This window comes from Hippocampus guttulatus, chromosome 9, assembly GCF_054856545.1.
Source record: "Hippocampus guttulatus isolate MCC_2025c chromosome 9, RoL_Hgut_1.0, whole genome shotgun sequence".
NCBI lineage: Eukaryota > Metazoa > Chordata > Actinopteri > Syngnathiformes > Syngnathidae > Hippocampus > Hippocampus guttulatus.
Genome location: NC_141269.1, coordinates 18,121,274 through 18,139,428, shown reverse-complemented (window position 1 = coordinate 18,139,428; position 18,155 = coordinate 18,121,274). Strand labels below are relative to the sequence as shown.

The 18,155-nt window shown below is 44.8% G+C and overlaps 1 protein-coding gene across 2 annotated transcripts in view; it reads left to right on the top strand.

Annotated features, from left to right (window-relative positions):
• Positions 1 to 18,155, top strand: part of rptor (regulatory associated protein of MTOR, complex 1) — a 163,999-nt gene that overhangs the window by 104,488 nt on the left and 41,356 nt on the right. For both annotated transcript variants that reach the window (XM_086120522.1, XM_086120521.1), the window contains exons 22-25: positions 1,156 to 1,274; positions 13,531 to 13,634; positions 13,765 to 13,942; positions 14,034 to 14,144. In XM_086120522.1, coding sequence (XP_085976648.1) covers positions 1,156 to 1,274; positions 13,531 to 13,634; positions 13,765 to 13,942; positions 14,034 to 14,144 — 512 coding nt within the window. The remainder of the gene's footprint in view (positions 1 to 1,155; positions 1,275 to 13,530; positions 13,635 to 13,764; positions 13,943 to 14,033; positions 14,145 to 18,155) is intronic.

The following is an 18,155-nucleotide window of genomic DNA, read 5'->3' as shown; positions in this document are numbered from 1 at the left end:
CTCCTAAGCCTCATCAGTATTTTGACTCCTGTTTCTTTTCCTGAACAATTTCCTCCTCAAATCATCTCATTGTATTGTACGTCTTGAGCCCTTTTCATTTCTTTCACAGCTTTTCGCCTCTTCCCCATTGAATCCCCAACGTGTACTGCAGCACTTCATCACCCTCTCCTTTCTTGCCACTGTCACAAGAAAATTAGTATGATTCAAGGCCACAACACACTCAGAAGCTGCCGAATGTGTATGGCTCATTGTCGTTTTCTTTACAAAATAAAAGGGGCATACGCAGTGGGGAAAAAAAGCCAGTTCAGAGATGTGGATCCTAATTATCTGCTTTGTTGGGAGGATGAAGGAGAGCATAAATTCAGAAGAAAAACGGGGCAACAAATTAGGATTTGGTTTGGTTTGATTGCAGTGCCTCGCAGTCGCCGCAGAGAGGAAAGAAAACTGTTATCCTGACACAGAAAAAGAGATTTAGCGACAAAATGGTTTACAAACAGCAATATGGGGTATGTCTACAATTGACACAACATGCTCGAGCAAGAAAAAGCCTAATGAGATTGTCGCTTCCCCGGGGTGAAAGAAATCCACAGACACTGGCAAAATTCCACGAGTGAATCTAATGGTAAAAATGGAAACATGAGCACTCAAAAAGGATTGGGGAAATGATAAAAGGAAAGTCAAAGAACCCAGCTCCCTTTTCTGCACCGCTGACAGGGACTGCTTGTGATGGACAAAACCACCCTGATCATTTGTATTCACAATTACAATTGATGTCACAGCAATGTATCCTCAGTGGATGAGAGGGTGTACTGCCTTGTGTGTGCGTGTTTGCGTGCGTGCGTGTGTGTACTTGTGTTTTGATTAATGATGTACATTACCCAACACTGGAGGTCATTTTGCCTCTGCCATCTCAACACATTCAATAACTCCAGCACTCGAAAATGACTATGGCGTGCAGCATGATTGGTAATGACATGACTGCGGATTAGTCTATGATTGTTAGCTGCGGCGGTAATGAACTTGGATAGGAGTTATATGGGGTCACAACTGGAGTGTAGTCCATGTGATCTTTTCTTGTTTAGTTTAATGCACCATATGACTTCCATCAATCTGTTCGACTCACCCGCCCAAATGTTTCCTTTTTTTTATTTTTAGGAGTGTCTTTCAACAGTGTTTACACTCAAATCTGGAGAGTGCTCCTACACCTGGCTGCAGACCCTTTTCCTGAAGTGTCTGACTTGGCAATGAAGGTCCTCAACTGCATCGCATACAAGGTATGTTGTATCGAGGTGTGTGTTCAGTTGGTGCAGAGTGTACACACAGCGATTCATTCAAGTACTGTTCTGTACCAATGTATGGAAATTGGGGCTGATGCCCGTGACCATTGTTGAACAGGCTTAATTGCTGAGAGAACTTTCTATAATGCACACGCTTGGTTCAGACAAGTCTCAAGCATTTACAATACACGCACAAATACTGTAATTTCCAGACCATTGAGCAGACCAACCGTGAATATGAGCTTCACCCACTGGATCTAAAAAGAAAAGTCTGATTTTTTTTATTTCTCTTTGGGGGGGGGGGTTAATTGAATGATCTTACAAATGGATAGAAATGGCCTGGATAAAATGTATTATTGCACAACCTTTTCAGTGAAGCGCTGCAATCAAATGATTTATCCAACGGTCAGATAAGACTTTTAGCATGTTTTGACAGGTGGTTTTCAGCCCACTTATTCCTGAGCAAAGTGCTCCAACCTCCTCAGGTTTGAAGAGTGCCTTCTCCAGGCTGTACATTGCAACCTTTCGTGGACCAATAGCTTTTTTTAATCAGGACACTTCAGATGTTTTGTTATTCGCAATTCTTGATTTTCATTAGCCAAGTTATTGTGTCATCGCCCCGTTGCAAGACCCATGACCTGCAACTTTCTGTCACTGGGCAGCACATTTACTCCAAAATGCCTTCATAGGCTTGAGAATTCTTTGCACCCCACACAGGTTTAAACCCACTGTGCCAGATTTAGCAAAGCAGCACCATAACAGAACTGAACCTGCTGTTTGTTCAACAGTTTGTCTGTATGTGTGCGTGTGTGTGTGTGTGTGCGTGTGTGTGTGTGTGTGTGTGTGTGTGTGTGTGTGTGTGTGTGTGTGCGCGCGTGCGCGTGCGTGCGCGTGAGAGACAGAGAGAGCGTGTGTGCGTGCGTGGGTGTCTCTCTCTCAACATTTTTTTTTCTTGTTTTTGATTTCCTTTGGGGTGGCCCGGTAGTCCAGTGGTTAGCACATCGACTTCACAGTGCAGAGGTGCCGGGTTAAATTCCAACTCCGGCCTCCCTGTGTGGAGTTTGCATGTTCTCCCCGGGCCTGCGTGGGTTTTCTCTGGGTGCTCCGGTTTCCTCCCACATTCCAAAAACATGCATGGCAGGCTGATTGGACACTCTAAATTGTCCCTAGGTGTGAGTGTGGATGTGCATGGTTATGTGTCTCAGTGTGCCCTGCGATTGGCTGGCAACCAATTCGGGGTGTACCCCGCCTACTGCCCGAAGACAGCTGGGATAGGCTCCAGCACCCCCTGCCACCCTAGTGAGGATCAAGCGGTTCGTAAGATGAATGAATGAATGATTTCCTTTGTCTTTTGTTGTGTTCATAAGAGTTTTCATTTTTAATTCACTGCTTTACGTGCATGTTTAAAGTCACTTTTCCGCTACCGTACTTGTATTAAGTGTAACAGCACCTTTTACCAATTTTTTTCCCCACATGGTTTCTCTCCGAAAATCAGTTTCGAGAACACGTGCAACTCCCGCACGCTGGCATTTTGTGTCTGCAAAAAGACCATTACTTTTGTGAAAAACGCAATTAAAAGCCAATGACTCCCCCAGGCTTGGCAGAGCAGTGGAAAGAGGTTGTCAAAACCTAAGGAGCCATATTTACCACTATTGGCCACCGCTCATCCAAATGCCGAGGAATGACTTCTTGCTTGCAACAGCCAACACCATTTGTTCCCTCTGTTAACTTCAGACAAGTAGCCTTTCAGCAGTGGGCGTCCTGAGTGGACTGCAATGAAAAGAAGAAAAAAAAACTATAAAATGTGATTAACAAAAAAAAAAAAGAAACGAGCCATTGCGCTCCACAGTCCTGAACTACTCTCCCATAGTCTTAATGGCTCTGTGTCTGCAGCCCTCCTGCCCCCGAATGTTTCATCATAAGAATCAATTCCCTAATTAAAATGTGATCTCAAATCTTTAGCGGTCATTCGTAACAGTGATGCAATGCTGAAACAAAACATTGTTTCTTTCACTGGACAGTCATGCACGACCGTGGTCACACTTCAGTGTCTGGTGCAAATAAAGTTCGTGTTTATTCAGCATGACTGCCAGTAAGTTGTTTACTTCTTTTCATGTTTCGTGTCTTTTGTCTTCCCTCGCGACCAAATCCAAACACTTAGACTGGTGCGTGGCTGCACAATATCGTTCTAGTAAAAGCAGCTTTCTGCACTAGATGGTGCTACGCTAAAGAGAACACAATACGATACAGTTTTATTTATACAGAGCAAAGCCTTGCAGAAGTGGTCACAAACACAAACGTATAAATACAAATGGCATTACAAAACAATAAATGAAAGACAATAGTTATGAAGACAATTGATTCAACAAAAAGGTACACAAACCTTGTGGACTCACCTCCACAAGGGGCTAAATATCCTTTGAAGTCTTGCTTGTCTCCTTCTTCCTTTGTTTAGTCAATCGTTAACTATGCTTATAGTATTGTCCTTATTTCATAATGGCTGTGCAGAGCTCACAAAGTAGGTGTCTATTTTAGTGTGTGTTGGCAAATGCACGTCAATTAGTGTCGGGCAGAACACTTTTATGTTAGAATTGGTTCCTGCTAATAATCACCACTAGATGGCATCGGAACACTAACAAGGAAACTACTCAATGGGGGAATATAAAGAGATTGTGACACCCAATATAAAGCGCATTGGATTATAGGGCGCACTGTCAGCTTTTGGGAAATTGAATGCCTTTAGGCGTGCCTTGTAGTGTAGAAAATACGGTACATCGCGTATCCGTCTGAAGGTGTTGATCGTATTATTGTACTATGCACAAAATCATCTTTTTACAAAAGTTGCACTGAGGTGACTAGTTGGTCATTTGAACAAAGTTAAGCTTAGGCGGCCCGGCCCCACTTTCATTGAATGTACATGTGCCACACACATGCCCGGGCGCATGCATTTCTTCTTCGCTGGGTCGACTGACAAGGTTCAAAAAATGGCACTGAAAACACGTTCTTCTGAACCAGATTTCCTCTAATGTACATATAGTGATGGCACAAATCTAAACGTCATACTGAAGCCTCTGCCTGCAGCACGCAGAATGCCAGGTCGGGTTTGCTTCCTGATTTTTTTTAAACAATATTATATTGAGCGTAATTTCTATTGATATTGTTCATGTGTCTATCACAAAATATATTGCTTTATATTCAGCCCTCGTCCTCGTATCGACAGAACCCCGGAGGCATTGCATCTGTCTTTGCACAAATGAAAGTGGCACACGTAATGCGATAAAATCATAAGACATTTTCTGCTGTGCTTTTTTTATTTATTTTTTTATTTTTTTGTACAAAGAAGGTGGTAGACAGATTTGAGTCTTTTGGGAATTGGTTTTGTGTTCTTTTTTTTCGTTTTTTCTTTGTTTTTGTTTTTAAGGCTCTGTTTTGAAGGACAGCATTTGTGTATGGACAAAAGTCGTAAACAGAAATTCATGGAATGCAGGAAACTCTCACCGGCACTGAATCTTTTCTCCTTATGATTGCAGCACTGAGTTCATCAAAGATCATGTAACTACAACATACAGTCAAGTTCACAAGTGTTTGTGTGACCTTTTAGTTCGGCTTGAACTTTATTGATTTCTGACAACGAGAACAAGGTTGTCAATTAGAATTTACTTGCTCCCAAATGATGAAAGCATTAAATCCTTTTTAATAGCTTAGTTGTTCTGCCCTATCACATTTGGGTAAAATGCTTCTTTTCCTGGTCTTTTCAGATGTGCGTGGTGTTTTTCTTGTTCTTTCTCTGGTTTAACATGTATTATTCAATTCATCATGCCGTGCCATCCTGGATTTGGTGGCTCCTTCAAAAACTGTGATCCTAAAACCTAAACCCGAGCCTTGGTTTACCGACAGAACTCGCGCAGCTAGGCACAGGTGTCGCAAAGCCGAACGCAAGTGGAAAAAAGACAAATTGCAGGTCTCTTACCAAATCTGGAAAGACTGCTGGCGTAACTACCAGCTCACAGTAAAAGAGGCCAAAAGAGAATATCTGTCGGACCTTATTCAAGCGAACCGTCACAACCCGCGTGCACTATTTAAAACGATAGATTCTGTACTCAAACCCCCTCTGCCTACTTGCTCGGATTCTTCACCCGAGATGTGCACCAGATTTCTTCAGTTCTTCATTGATAAGGTCTCTACAGCTAGGACTCCGGTCTCAAATACCGCACCCGACCCCTCTGTCCATGTTCCGTGTTCAGCTGTGCTAAATTCTTTTGAGACTGTGTCCTTGACGCTTTTGGAGGATGTAGTTCGCCAGACGAAGCCATCTGGCTCCCCCTGCGACTCTCTTCCCCCGCACTTCTTTCAGGAGGTTCTCCCGAGTGTTGGCACATCGGTCTTGGATATCATCAACAGCAGCCTCTCTTCTGGTATAGTTCCCCAACAGTTTAAACATGGTGTGGTCCAACCCTTGATCAAGAAACCTGGTCTTGATCCAGATGTGCTGTCAAATTTCAGGCCCATTTCCAAACTGCCTTTCATTTCCAAAATTCTGGAAAAAGTGGTGCACATGCAGTTGAAATTTTTCTTGGATGAACATAACATCTTGGAGGTCTTCCAGTCAGGTTTCAAGACGATGCATAGCACGGAGTCAGCCCTGTTACGCGTTTCTAATGACATCCTCCTGGCAAATGACACTGGAGACCACGTGTGTCTAGTTCTATTGGACTTAACTGCAGCATTTGATACAGTGGATCCCAGTATTCTGCTGACTCATTTGCAGCACTTGGTGGGCATTGGCGGTAGTGCTCTTGATTGGTTTAGGTCCTATTTAGCTGACAGAACCTTTTGTGTCAGCCTTGGCTGCTCTGAGTCACGCACTGCTCCCCTGTCATGTGGTGTTCCACAGGGCTCAATTCTGGGACCTCTGCTGTTCTCGCTGTATCTGCTCCCACTGGGTTCCATCTTAAGGAAACATGGTATTCCCTTCCACTGCTATGCAGATGACTGCCAGATCTATGTCCCACTGAGCAAAAAAGACGCTTTCTCATTGAGGCCACTTTTATCCTGCCTGGAAGAAATCAAAACCTGGATGGCACAAAATTTCTTGAATTTCAATGAAAATAAGAGAGAGGTGATACTGTTTGGTCCCAGTGGCCCTTGTACATCCCACCCTGTCTCCTTATCTTAAGTCAACAGTCTCAAACTTGGGCCTTAAACTGGACAGTGATTTCAAACTTGACCTGCAAATTGGTGCCATTGTTAAATCCAGCTTCTTTCACGTTAGACAGCTGGCCAAAGTAAAACCTCTCCTCTCTCATGAACACTTTGAGACAGTAATTCATGCCTTTGTCACATCCCGGCTCGATTACTGCAATTCCCTTTACTTTGGAGTCAGCCAGTCCTCCATTAAGTGCCTTCAGCTGGTCCAGAATGCCGCCGCCCGCCTCTTGACTGGTACTCGTAAGAGGGAGCACATAACGCCTACTCTGGCATCCCTTCACTGGCTCCCCATTCATTTTAGAGTTATTTTCAAGATCCTCTTATTTGTTTTCAAATCTCTAAATGACCTCGCGCCACCTTACCTCTCTGAGCTCATCCGCCCCTACACACCTGCCCGCCGCCTCAGGTCTGCGGACCAGGCATTATTAGAAGTACCAAGAACTAAACTGAGTGTGTGAAGTAGTAGGTGACCACAGCACCAGCGATGGTCATCTGTTGAAAGGCGAGGATGAACTCGCTGATCCAGATGAGACCCACTGCGTGATACCAGACCAAGTACTGAGCGAGTCTGTTCATCGGATACTCCACCATATTTGTGGAGTTGTTTTTCACCGGACTTCCTGCAAAGAGCAGAAGTGCCGCACATGTTGGATTATATCTGATTCGTTGAACTCGTTGCCAGATAAGGTCAGTAAAATATTACAAAAGGCTCTTCGCACAGGTGGACTGTCACCAACCTAAAAACTAATTGAATGTGATCAACGAACAGATTCATAAAAAAAATGTACTCATTTATAGATGCCTCTTAATAAATTTGAATATTGTAGGAAAGCAGAATTTCCATAAATTCAATTTGCTAAATTGGTATTGATTCATATCACAGAGACATTATTAGAAGTACCAAGAACTAAACTGAGGCTCAGAGGGGATCGAGCCTTTTCTGTTGCTGGTCCCTCTCTCTGGAATGACCTCCCTCTGAACATTCGGCAAGCCTCCTCGCTGCCCATCTTCAAATCCCTCCTCAAAACTCACTTGTATTCTTTGGCATTCGACTCAGCATGAATTAGATTTGTTCTTGGTTTTACTGTTCGGTGCTTTCTACCGTCTTTGTTCCCGATTTGTTTTACTGTTTATTGTATATGTTAAATTGCGCCATGTACAGCACTTTGTATGCAGCGATGGCTGTTCGAAAGTGCTCTATAAATACATTTGAATTGAATTGAATATTATTTTGTAGCCCAACATCATCCATTTTTGCCAAGTCTCACATGAAAGAATTCCAAGTTAAAAAAAGTGTGAGGCAGAGAAGTTCCGACTGGATATAGTCGGACTTGCCTCCACACACAGCCTGGGTTCTGGTACTAGTTCTCTCGAGAGGGGTTGGACTCTCTTCCACTCTGGAGTTGCTCATGGTGAGAGGCGCAGAGCAGGTGTGGGCATGCTCATTGCCCCCCGGCTCAGTGCCTGTACATTGGGGTTCACACCGGTAGATGAGAGGGTTGCTTCCCTCCGCCTTCGGGTGGGGGGACGGGTCCTGACTGTTGTTTGTGCATATGCACCAAACAGCAGCTCAGCATACCCACCCTTTTTGGAGTCCTTGGAGGGTGTGCTGGAGAGTACTCCTGCTGGGGACTCCCTTGTTCTGCTGGGGGACTTCAATGCTCACGTGGGCAATGACAGTGAGACCTGGAGGGGCGTGATTGGGAGGAACGGCCCCCCCGATCAGAACTCGAGTGGTGTTTTATTATTGGACTTCTGTGCTCGTCACGGACTGTCCATAACGAACACCTTGTTCAAACATAAGGGTGTCCATATGTGCACTTGGCACCAGGACACCCTGGGCCGTAGTTCGATGATCGACCTTGTGGTTGTATTTGCGGCCGCATGTTTTGGACACTCGGGTGAAGAGAGGGGCGGAGCTGTCAACTGATCACCACCTGGTGGTGAGTAGGCTCCGATGGTGGGGGAAGATGCCGGTCCGTCCTGGCAGACCCAAACGTATTGTGAGGGTTTGTTGGGAGCGTCTGGCGGAATCCCCTGTCAGAAGGAGTTTCAACTCCCACCTCCGACAGAGCTTTTCCCATGTTCCGGGGGAGACGGGGGACATTGAGTCCGAGTGGACCATGTTCCGTGCCTCTATTGTTGAGGCGGCCAATCTGAGTTGTGGCCGTAAGGTGGTTGGTGCCTGTCGTGGCGGCAACCCTCGTACTCGCTGGTGGACACCAGCAGTAAGGGATGCCGTCAAGCTGAAGAAGGAGTCCTATCGAGCCTTTATGGCCTGTGGGACCCCAGAGGCAGCTGACGGGTATCGACTGGCCAAGCGGAACGCAGCTTCGGTGGTCGCCGAGGCAAAAACCCGAGCGTGGGAAGAGTTCGGTGAGGCCATGGAAGCCGACTTCCGGACGGCTTCGAGGAAATTCTGGTCCACCATCCGACGTCTCAGGAGGGGGAAGCAGTGCACCACTAACACTGTGTACAGTGGGGATGGGGCACTGCTGACTTCGACTCGGGACGTTGTGAACCGGTGGGCAGAGTACTTCGAAGACCTCCTCAACTCCACCAACACGTCTTCCTTGGAGGAAGCAGAGTCTGAGGACCCTGAGGTGGGCTCTCCTATCTCTGTGGTTGAAGTCACCGATGTGGTTAAAAAGCTCCTCGGTGGCAAGGCCCCAGGGGTGGATGAGATCCGCCCGGAGTTCCTCAAGGCTCTGGATGTTGTGGGGCTGTCCTGGTTGACACGCCTCTGCAACATCGCGTGGTCAACGGGGAGAGTGCCTCTGGATTGGCAGACCGGGGTGGTAGTCCCTCTTTTTAAAAAGGGGGACCGGAGGGTGTGTTCCAACTACAGAGGGATCACACTCTTCAGCCTCCCTGGTAAGGTCTATTCAGGGGTGCTGGAGAGGAGGGTCCGTCAGGAAGTCGAGCCTCAGATTGAGGAGGAGCAGTGTGGTTTTCGTCCCGGCCGTGGAACAGTGGACCAGCTCTACACCCTTAGCAGGGTCCTCGAGGGTATGTGGGAATTCGCCCAACCAGTCTACATGTGTTTTGTGGACTTGGAGAAGGCGTTTGACCGTGTCCCTCGGGGAGTTCTGTGGGGGGTGCTTCGTGGGTATGGGGTACCGAACCCCCTGATACGGGCTATTCGGTCACTATACCACCGATGTCAGAGTTTGGTTCGCATTGCCGGCAGTAAGTCGGAATCGTTTCCAGTGAGGGTAGGACTCCGCCAAGGCTGCCCTTTGTCGCCGATTCTGTTCATAATCTTTATGGACAGAATTTCTAGGCGCAGCCGAAGCGTTGAGGGCGTCCGTTTTGGTGGCCTCAGTATTGCATCCCTGCTTTTTGCAGATGATGTGGTGCTGTTGGCTCCTTCAAACGGGGCTCTCCAACTCTCACTGGAGCGTTTCGCAGCCGAGTGTGAAGCGGTTGGGATGAAAATCAGCACCTCCAAATTTGAAACCATGGTCCTCAGTCGGAAAAGGGTGGAGTGCCCCCTCCGGGTCAGGGGAGAGATCTTGCCCCAAGTGGAGGAGTTCAAGTATCTTGGGGTCTTGTTCACGAGTGAGGGCAGGAGGGAGCGAGAGATCGACAGGCGGATTGGTGCAGCCTCTGCTGTGATGCGGACGTTGTATCGGTCTGTCGTGGTGAAGAAGGAGCTGAGCCAAAGGGCGAAGCTCTCAATTTACCGGTCGGTCTACGTTCCAACCCTCATCTATGGTCACGAGCTATGGGTCGTGACCGAAAGAACGAGATCCCGGATACAAGCGGCCGAAATGAGTTTTCTCCGCAGGGTGTCCGGGCTCTCCCTTAGAGATAAGGTGAGAAGCTCGGTCATCCGGGAGGGGCTCAGAGTCGAGCCGCTTCTCCTCCACATCGAGAGGAGGTGGCTTGGGCATCTGATTCGGATGCCTCCTGAACGCCTCCCTGGTGAGGTGTTCCGGGCATGTCCCACCGGGAGGAGACCCCGAGGAAGACCCAGGACACGCTGGAGTGACTATGTCACCCAGCTGGCCTGGGAACGCCTCGGGATCCCCCGGGGAGAGCTGGAAGAAGTAGCTAGGGAGAGGGAAGTCTGGGCTTCCCTGCTAAAGCTGTTGCCCCCGCGACCCGGCCCCGGATAAGCGGTAGAAGATGGATGGATGGATGAAAAAGTTTCTCTCTCTCGCATACATATAGTGTCACACACACACGCATGCACTTTGTTTGCATGGCAGGGGAATGAATGATCATAGTCATGAGAGGGGGAGATAATGACTTTTGGGCCTTGAGCTCTCCAATTCCTCATGCTGAAATGCAGCAGAACTGTTCTTATTGTTACTCAGTTCGTGTCACTTTTCCTCACCAACATGTCTGGTCCTGTCTAGCCTCTGCCTCGGCCAACGCCATAGACCTGGTTAGTGAAAAGGGCCTTCCATAACAACATGGGAATATTCCTATCAATCATTTATTACACATAATTTGCTTTTTTGTCTGTATTCTTTCAGAGCACTTGTTCTAATGTTCTTGTTCCTGATTGTAAAGTGTCCTTGGGTGTTTTTAAAGGCGCTTATAAATAAAATGTATTATTATGAATATTATTATATGTGCATGCACACACAAATGTGTTTGCTCGGTCTAATGACTTTCTCGCCAACTAATGAGAGCGGAAGTGAGAAAATGCAGGTTGAAAGGGCGACTCAAAGCCGTCACAATAAGCAGCTGTTCCAAGTGATTCCCTTCCCCGCCCCCCAACCCCAATCTCCCATTTCCTGCTAATGGGGTAATTCCTCCATCTCCCATTTCCGCCCGTTAGCCATCAAAGCTTACGGCCTTCGCATTAGCATGTTGTTTACCGCATTTTGACGAGCAACAGCCATTGATAATTCATGAACATGCAACATAAAGTGATGACACGGTAACATTTATACCAGCATGAGTAAGGTCTCTTGACTTCACATTAAAAAAAAAAAAAGAGAGAGAAAATGGCATGTCATTTCAACCGATGCAGCCATATTTATTTTGTTTACTCACCAAATGGGCCCCACAAGCAACATACTGAGCGATTTCGCCTTGAGAAAAGAGTACGTTGGGATGCTTTCTGCAGTGCACAGTTTCCAGCTCACACACACTCACTCATTGTTTACTCTTGTCTCCAGTGCATCCGGTCACTTTTAATGTGTATTTGTGTGTCCCTCGCTATATTGTGCTTCTAGAGTAGGAAAGATGTTTTACGTCAGTGTCAGAAGTTGCTTTTTGGTCCCATTTCCAATTACTCCATAATGGAATGCTAACCTCGGCAATTGGCATGTTTTTATGGCTAAGGGAAGCAGTATCTACCTCTTCCTCCCTCTAGACAAACACGCAAACAAAATAAAGGTGCTGCAATTTTCCAATTAACACAGAAATCAAATGAACAGCAGTGCCTGCTAGTAAAATGTGTTTGCTCGAGTTGAATACATTCAGCCAGCACTATTTTTTTCCCCATCTCTGCTGTTCATAAGAAATACTTTGCTTCCACCATCTTTATTAGGTTTCCACCTCCCTCGTGTACAGCAATAAGGATGAGCTTATATTACCGGCTCTTTTTAATGAGATGACATTCTAGAAAGTAAGACAAACTTTGATGCTGCCCTTTCATCCACTGATTATATGGAATGCACTTCATCCATACAACATCTGTAATCTTGGTCCGTCCAGTCTAATCATATACACAGGACTGCCTTTGAGAAACGGTATTCTCTTTTAACCACCTTTTCCATGTGATGGGCTACACCCCTGACAATCCTCATTCAATTAAAACACATTTTTAGTTTTAAAATAATGCGCTGTGCGCAGATTGACGAAGACAATGGTGCATTAACATCAGCAAACAAGGACGGAGGCATTTAATTTCCGAATGCAAAGAGCATTTGTGCGCACATCATGTCTCAGATGGTAGAGTGGCCATCTCCTGAAGGTTGCAGATTCATTTGTAAGTCCCCTCCGACCATGATCAAGATAACGACACTCCAGGTGCTCCTGGTACAACGGCGGGTGGAATGTTTTAGCATACGCCGGCCACACCATTATAACTACATGCAGTTTAGCCATTTCATGCACCAATTATGATAACCTGTCACCTGACTACATGATAGGCTGTCCACTGTAGTAACCGCTGACCCTGAAAGGGTTAATGAGACCCTGTATCAAAAATTCTGCCTTTACATAGAAGATAATGCTCAATTTTGAGTGACAATATCGGAGAGCTGTTAACTAAATGAGTAATGATCATTTTTGTTGTCCTAGTTTGCAGTGGTGAGAAATTGAACAGCATCATGTTTCTTCTCCTGTACATTGATGACCACATTTACCTCATTGAAAGAATCTAAACGTTTGACACGGTGCTTTGTTTGTTGCAATGTGATCCGACATTTATTAAAACATCTCAAACCGAGTTGACACTCAGCAAAGCGGCACATGGCAGTGTTGTTTGGAGGAGATATCGCCTTGTCTTGGAAAAGTAATAACGTTCAATGCCATTTTGACCTCAAAAAAATACTACCGCGGAACTATCGAATAAACCTATAACACATCCCTGGCTTGACAGATGGCCTCCCAGTAGCTTGTAACATTGAGAGCGGAAACTGTTGTGCCATGTCACCTTTGCACCAAAGATGCACGCATGAGGTCCATTGCCTTGGTGCTTGTGGACACAGCGTTTTATGACCAAACAGAATTACACTTGTCAATTTGTGTAGTGATGTGGCCCTTTGGTGAGAGCCCCCGTCCCCACATAAACAACTTTACCGATCATTATTGTGGCAGAAGCAAATGCCAGTAGCTTTGACATGATGATGGTGCTTCAGACGGAGCGTAAAGTGGTTCTTATGCACTGGACTTGAGCCAGTCGTGTTGCCAAGGCGTCAATTTCCAAACTTGGTGTGATTCAGTTATAATGTTAACTGGCCTCTTTTTGCTTATTTGCGATCAAATTATTACATTTTGTTGCTTGTTTCTCCACGATTGCAATTGCTGAAACCTGATGAATAATGGTAACCAAAGCCTCTATTATGTGATTTCTCCACAGGCAATGATGAATGCTCGCCCTCAGAGAATTTTGGACTCTGGGTCTCTCACCCAGTCAGCTCCAGCCAGCCCCACCAGCAAAGGCACGCATATCCATCAGGCAGGGTGAGGAACACAGCGTGAAACCGCAGTAAACTGGAGCATACAGTTTGACTTCAAGGAATGGCAGCAACCCGACGGTCAACAAAAACAGAAACTTCTTGTTGACTTGACTTTACATTCTGTTTCCCTTTAGTGGCTCCCCTCCCATGCCCAGCACCAGCAGTTCAAGTCTGACCAATGAGGTTCCCAAGCCCCCTACCAGAGATCAAGCTCCCACACGGCCCCCTTACACGCCCACACTTGGAGGACAGGCGCCCCATTCCCATCAATTTCCCCGCACTCGTAAAATGTTTGACAAGGGACCTGAGCAGGTCGATGAGTCATCTATTTTCTGGGTGTATTTGAAACTTTGCATGCTATGCTTATATGGTTTTCAATTTGTTTGTTTGTTTGTTGGTTCAGGCCGCTGAGGAGGGAGACGAGCTGTGTGGTCACAGAAACTTCATCAGTGCCGCCCTGCAAACGGGTCTATGTGATTGGAGTGCCAAATACTTTGCTCAGCCTGTCACAAAGGTAGTGCCGCCGCTGTTTACTGCTCACCTTTATCTTTTTGTCACATTTTTTGCCTCTCCTTATGGCCTGTCTTACAATACACGTCGGCTATATGCCAGGATGAACTCCAGGTTGTTACTTGAATGGGATGTGGCGAATGATTTAGTTTTTGTAAATGTTCCACTTGTGTGCCACACAACTTCAAACATGACAGGTAATCAATAAATCAATTATTACCGTATTGGCCCGATTATAAGACGGCCCTGATTATAAGACGACCCCCTCTTTTTCAAGACTCAAGTGTGAAAAAACACTTTTTGAACACCAAATAAATTTTTATCCAGAAAATAATTACAGTACAATTGAAACAAATGATTAAAACAATATATTTGAGAGAAAAAACATGTTATTTTGCCTCATTCAAATCTTAATATCTGAACATTTAAATATGTAAACTAAAGTGCAATCACATTGGTAAATGAATGGCTTCTGGTTTTTGAAATGTAAATTACATCATGACTTCTCCTCAGCTGCCGGTTAACCTGGCCGATCTTCGACCCACTTTTTTCCAGATTGTCGCTACGTTTCTCCATTTTATGATATCTCTTCTATTATTTCTTTCTCTTTTCTTTCTTACCGCAATTTTTTATTTTTCTTCTTCGTGCTACCGCTATTTTTATTTTTTTTTCTTCGTGACGGGTTCACTTTGGCCTGGGGAGTCAAGTTCAGCATTCGCTTCAATGATATCTGGCGCCATCTAGCGTCGTGAATGGTTATAATGTCTCGACCCTGAATATAAAACGACTCCCACTTTTTCAGTCTTATTTCAATGCAAAAAACACTGTCTTATATTTGGCCCAATACGGGAATATGCATTTGTCATATACTGTATTTAGCCATCGTGTGAGAGGCACCTGAGTCACCTCTTGACATGAGTCCTCTTATTAAAATCCTTTGAAAGATATTCTGGTAAGTTCTCCCAAAGACAATAGCGTAGGGACCGGCCACAATGTGAGAAAGTGCCTGGTGGCTTTACACGATGGCTTTGCTGAATAATTGAACTCCTTGACTTCCATGACTTAATATGCTGCCGAGAGTAATTAAAGATTAAAGGAATGATGTACCATGTGCAGCAGCTGTAACGTTTGTCATATAATATTGAGCTTCTGTCAGTTTTAATGTCCTTAATACATGAGACACCCTTGCCAAAATAAAGGTCTGCAAAGAAAGAATGATTTGAATTGATCAATAAAGGTAAAAGGAAGACAAAGAGACAGTACTCGTGTACATGGGAAATGTTATGTCCGTGAGTGACAACATGACTCTGATCCAGCCTGAAAAGTATTCTTGAAATTAAAGGCGAAAAGAAATGCACAGTCTGTTAAAAAATAAAATAGCAGGCAAGTGAGCATCAAGGGTTAAGTTTACCGCACTCGCCTGGCAGTGATTTGCACCGCCCGCGACAATGGTTGTCAAACAATGTAATGTTAACTGACACAAATGATTCTATAAAATAACTGTCGTTTATACTGTATATTCGTACACTTTCGAACAGCAGCCTGCGACAATCTTGTCTCTGTTCCACACACTACACAACACGACACGCGTAACTCACCGTAGAAATGCATAATCATTTTCTATTTAGAGTAGTATGGGACAAAGATTACTTGTTGCTATTTAGTTTTTTTTTTGTTGTTTTTTTTTTAATTATTATTATTGCGACAATTGTTTAAACATAGAGTTACCAGCATTTTGGTGTAAGGTAGGCAGAGGGCAATGTGTTATTTGGAGTGCTGAAGGCTTTCTGCACCCTGACAGAGTGTTTTCACAGTGGGGTTCTCCACTGCTGAATTGTGGCTTCAACTATGGTTAGTACACACCATAGTCGCAGCAACATTTTGGTATTCTTGATCACCCGGCGCCTGTCAAATTTGGCTGCTAAATCAGGAACCAGCCGGCCACTTTGGCCGTCAAAATAAAAGTCCAAACCTCCAGGGTGGGTAGTGATGAATCTTGATGGTGCAGCTAGAGAAAGTCAAGTCAAGCTCATGCGCACTGCAGTGGAGGATGGCAGAGTCTGACGCGGCTGCAGTAGATGAGGAAAGCAGACAGATGATTGGATGGGAAAGATGAAGCGTGAAGGTTTTTAGTAAAAGCACTCGCAGAGGAGATTACGCAGCCTCTGCAAAATTCTGAGTGCTGTCATAAAACACCACTCGGCGACATGATCCTTTGCGCGTGCATGAGAACACCTGAGCACAGGTTGGCACGTCACCGTGTCAGGAGCACACTTCGCTCCATGTCTTTTTGTTCAGACAGTCTTATTGCCCGCCTGTGATGTTTGGTGTATGAACCCAAACAACAGTAAGGTAATTATGTTTCTCAACAGTGATAGAAACTGATTGTCAAGGGCTTCCAATAGTATGTCGGCATTAGCGGGAAGAAAGTAATGAGAAATCATTTATTGTAAAGAAAACAGTGGTGGGTGGAAAGGCTGTGGACGAGGATTTCAGTGCTCTTGTTTACTTTGTTATGATGTACTTGAATACAGCACATCCAGTTTCTCTTCCAACAGCAATGCACGTCACCGCGCACGACCAAACACTTTCAATTCAAATGTGCTATGTGAATAAAGCTGCCCTAACTTGCCTTGCCTGGATAATTGTACACCTCAGCAGGCACAAACAATTATTTGGCAAAATAGCGGTGTATAAAGAATCCGAATGATCCATTCAAATGTCCCAAATTATTTGATTTTTTTTTTCTAAACAGAGGTCTTGCAAGAAGGATGTGGAAAAAGTATGGAATTTTGAAATCTCAGTTGCCACTCAAAAACTACTCTGTTGTGTCTCTCTGTTGCACCCTTAAATTATACTCTTGATTTTTTTTTCTTTTACTTTGTCAGTGTATAAAATAATCATTTGAAGCATGGCTTTAGTGTGAGAATGTGTTATGACCTGAATGTGACACTAATGCTTAGAAGGAATAGTGCAAAGTAATAGTTTAAAAAAGAAAAAAAAACCTACATGCATTTGTGATTCTATCTCTGAACAAATGATCTAGTCGTTTTAACCTCTGTGTCAGTGAACATGGAAAATTCACTCTGCAATTGCTTTTTCTCAAGCTTTCAGTGTGCAAATAAAAGGAACCCATTTCAATGGCCAATTCACCCTTATAGAAAATGCTTTTCACTCACCGGAGAAAAGAGTGAAAGCAGCAAAACTCACAAAAAAAAAAAGTCTTAATTGCTGTATCTTGAAGGCCAGGCGAGCAGATCCAGTGAAGAAACTCCAAATTTGATGATGTCTGAAATTTGATGAAGGGTTTAAGACAGTCATTGCCTGCAATGGATAGTACACTTTGTCCAAATATGTTTTTGTTGCACCGATGCACCTATGAATCTTCATGTCATTCACGACTTTTATTATCAATTCATTGCGGTGGTTTGTGAAGTGAAGAATCATAAAACCTCAGTTATGGTCTGCATACGTCTGGACCTCACTATGTTCTGATGTAATTTTGAATATTATATATATGCAGTTTATAGCTGTTGTGTAGGGAATGCTAGCTGCTTCTAGATTATCTTAGCATTCACTTCTCCAAGAGTTTTATTATAAGCAATGTTGTAGTCCTCCCAAAATTCTTTACCTTGTCCACCAAATTTTTCTGTGAAGCAGCGTTCCACCATCCCTTCCTCCATCCATCCATCCCTCCCTGCCTCCCTCCCTCCCTCCTCCACCTCCATCCATCCATCAATCCATTTTCTCCTGCCTTTTCATCTGAGTACTTAAGGACAAGCGGTCGCACATGTTTGATGATGACACATGGACCAGAAATTGTGCCAATATGGCAACATTTTTGGATCGTTCCAATATGGTATACAGTGAATAAGCTCTTAACTCAGTCACTCCCAAAGACGTTTTTAAACGTCTTTTCAGACTTGGTCTAGAATTGGCTGGTACTGAATGAGTTTACAAACCAGCTCATAGGTGCTGCCTCCACATAGACCGGAGTGCATAGCCACCTTTGTAG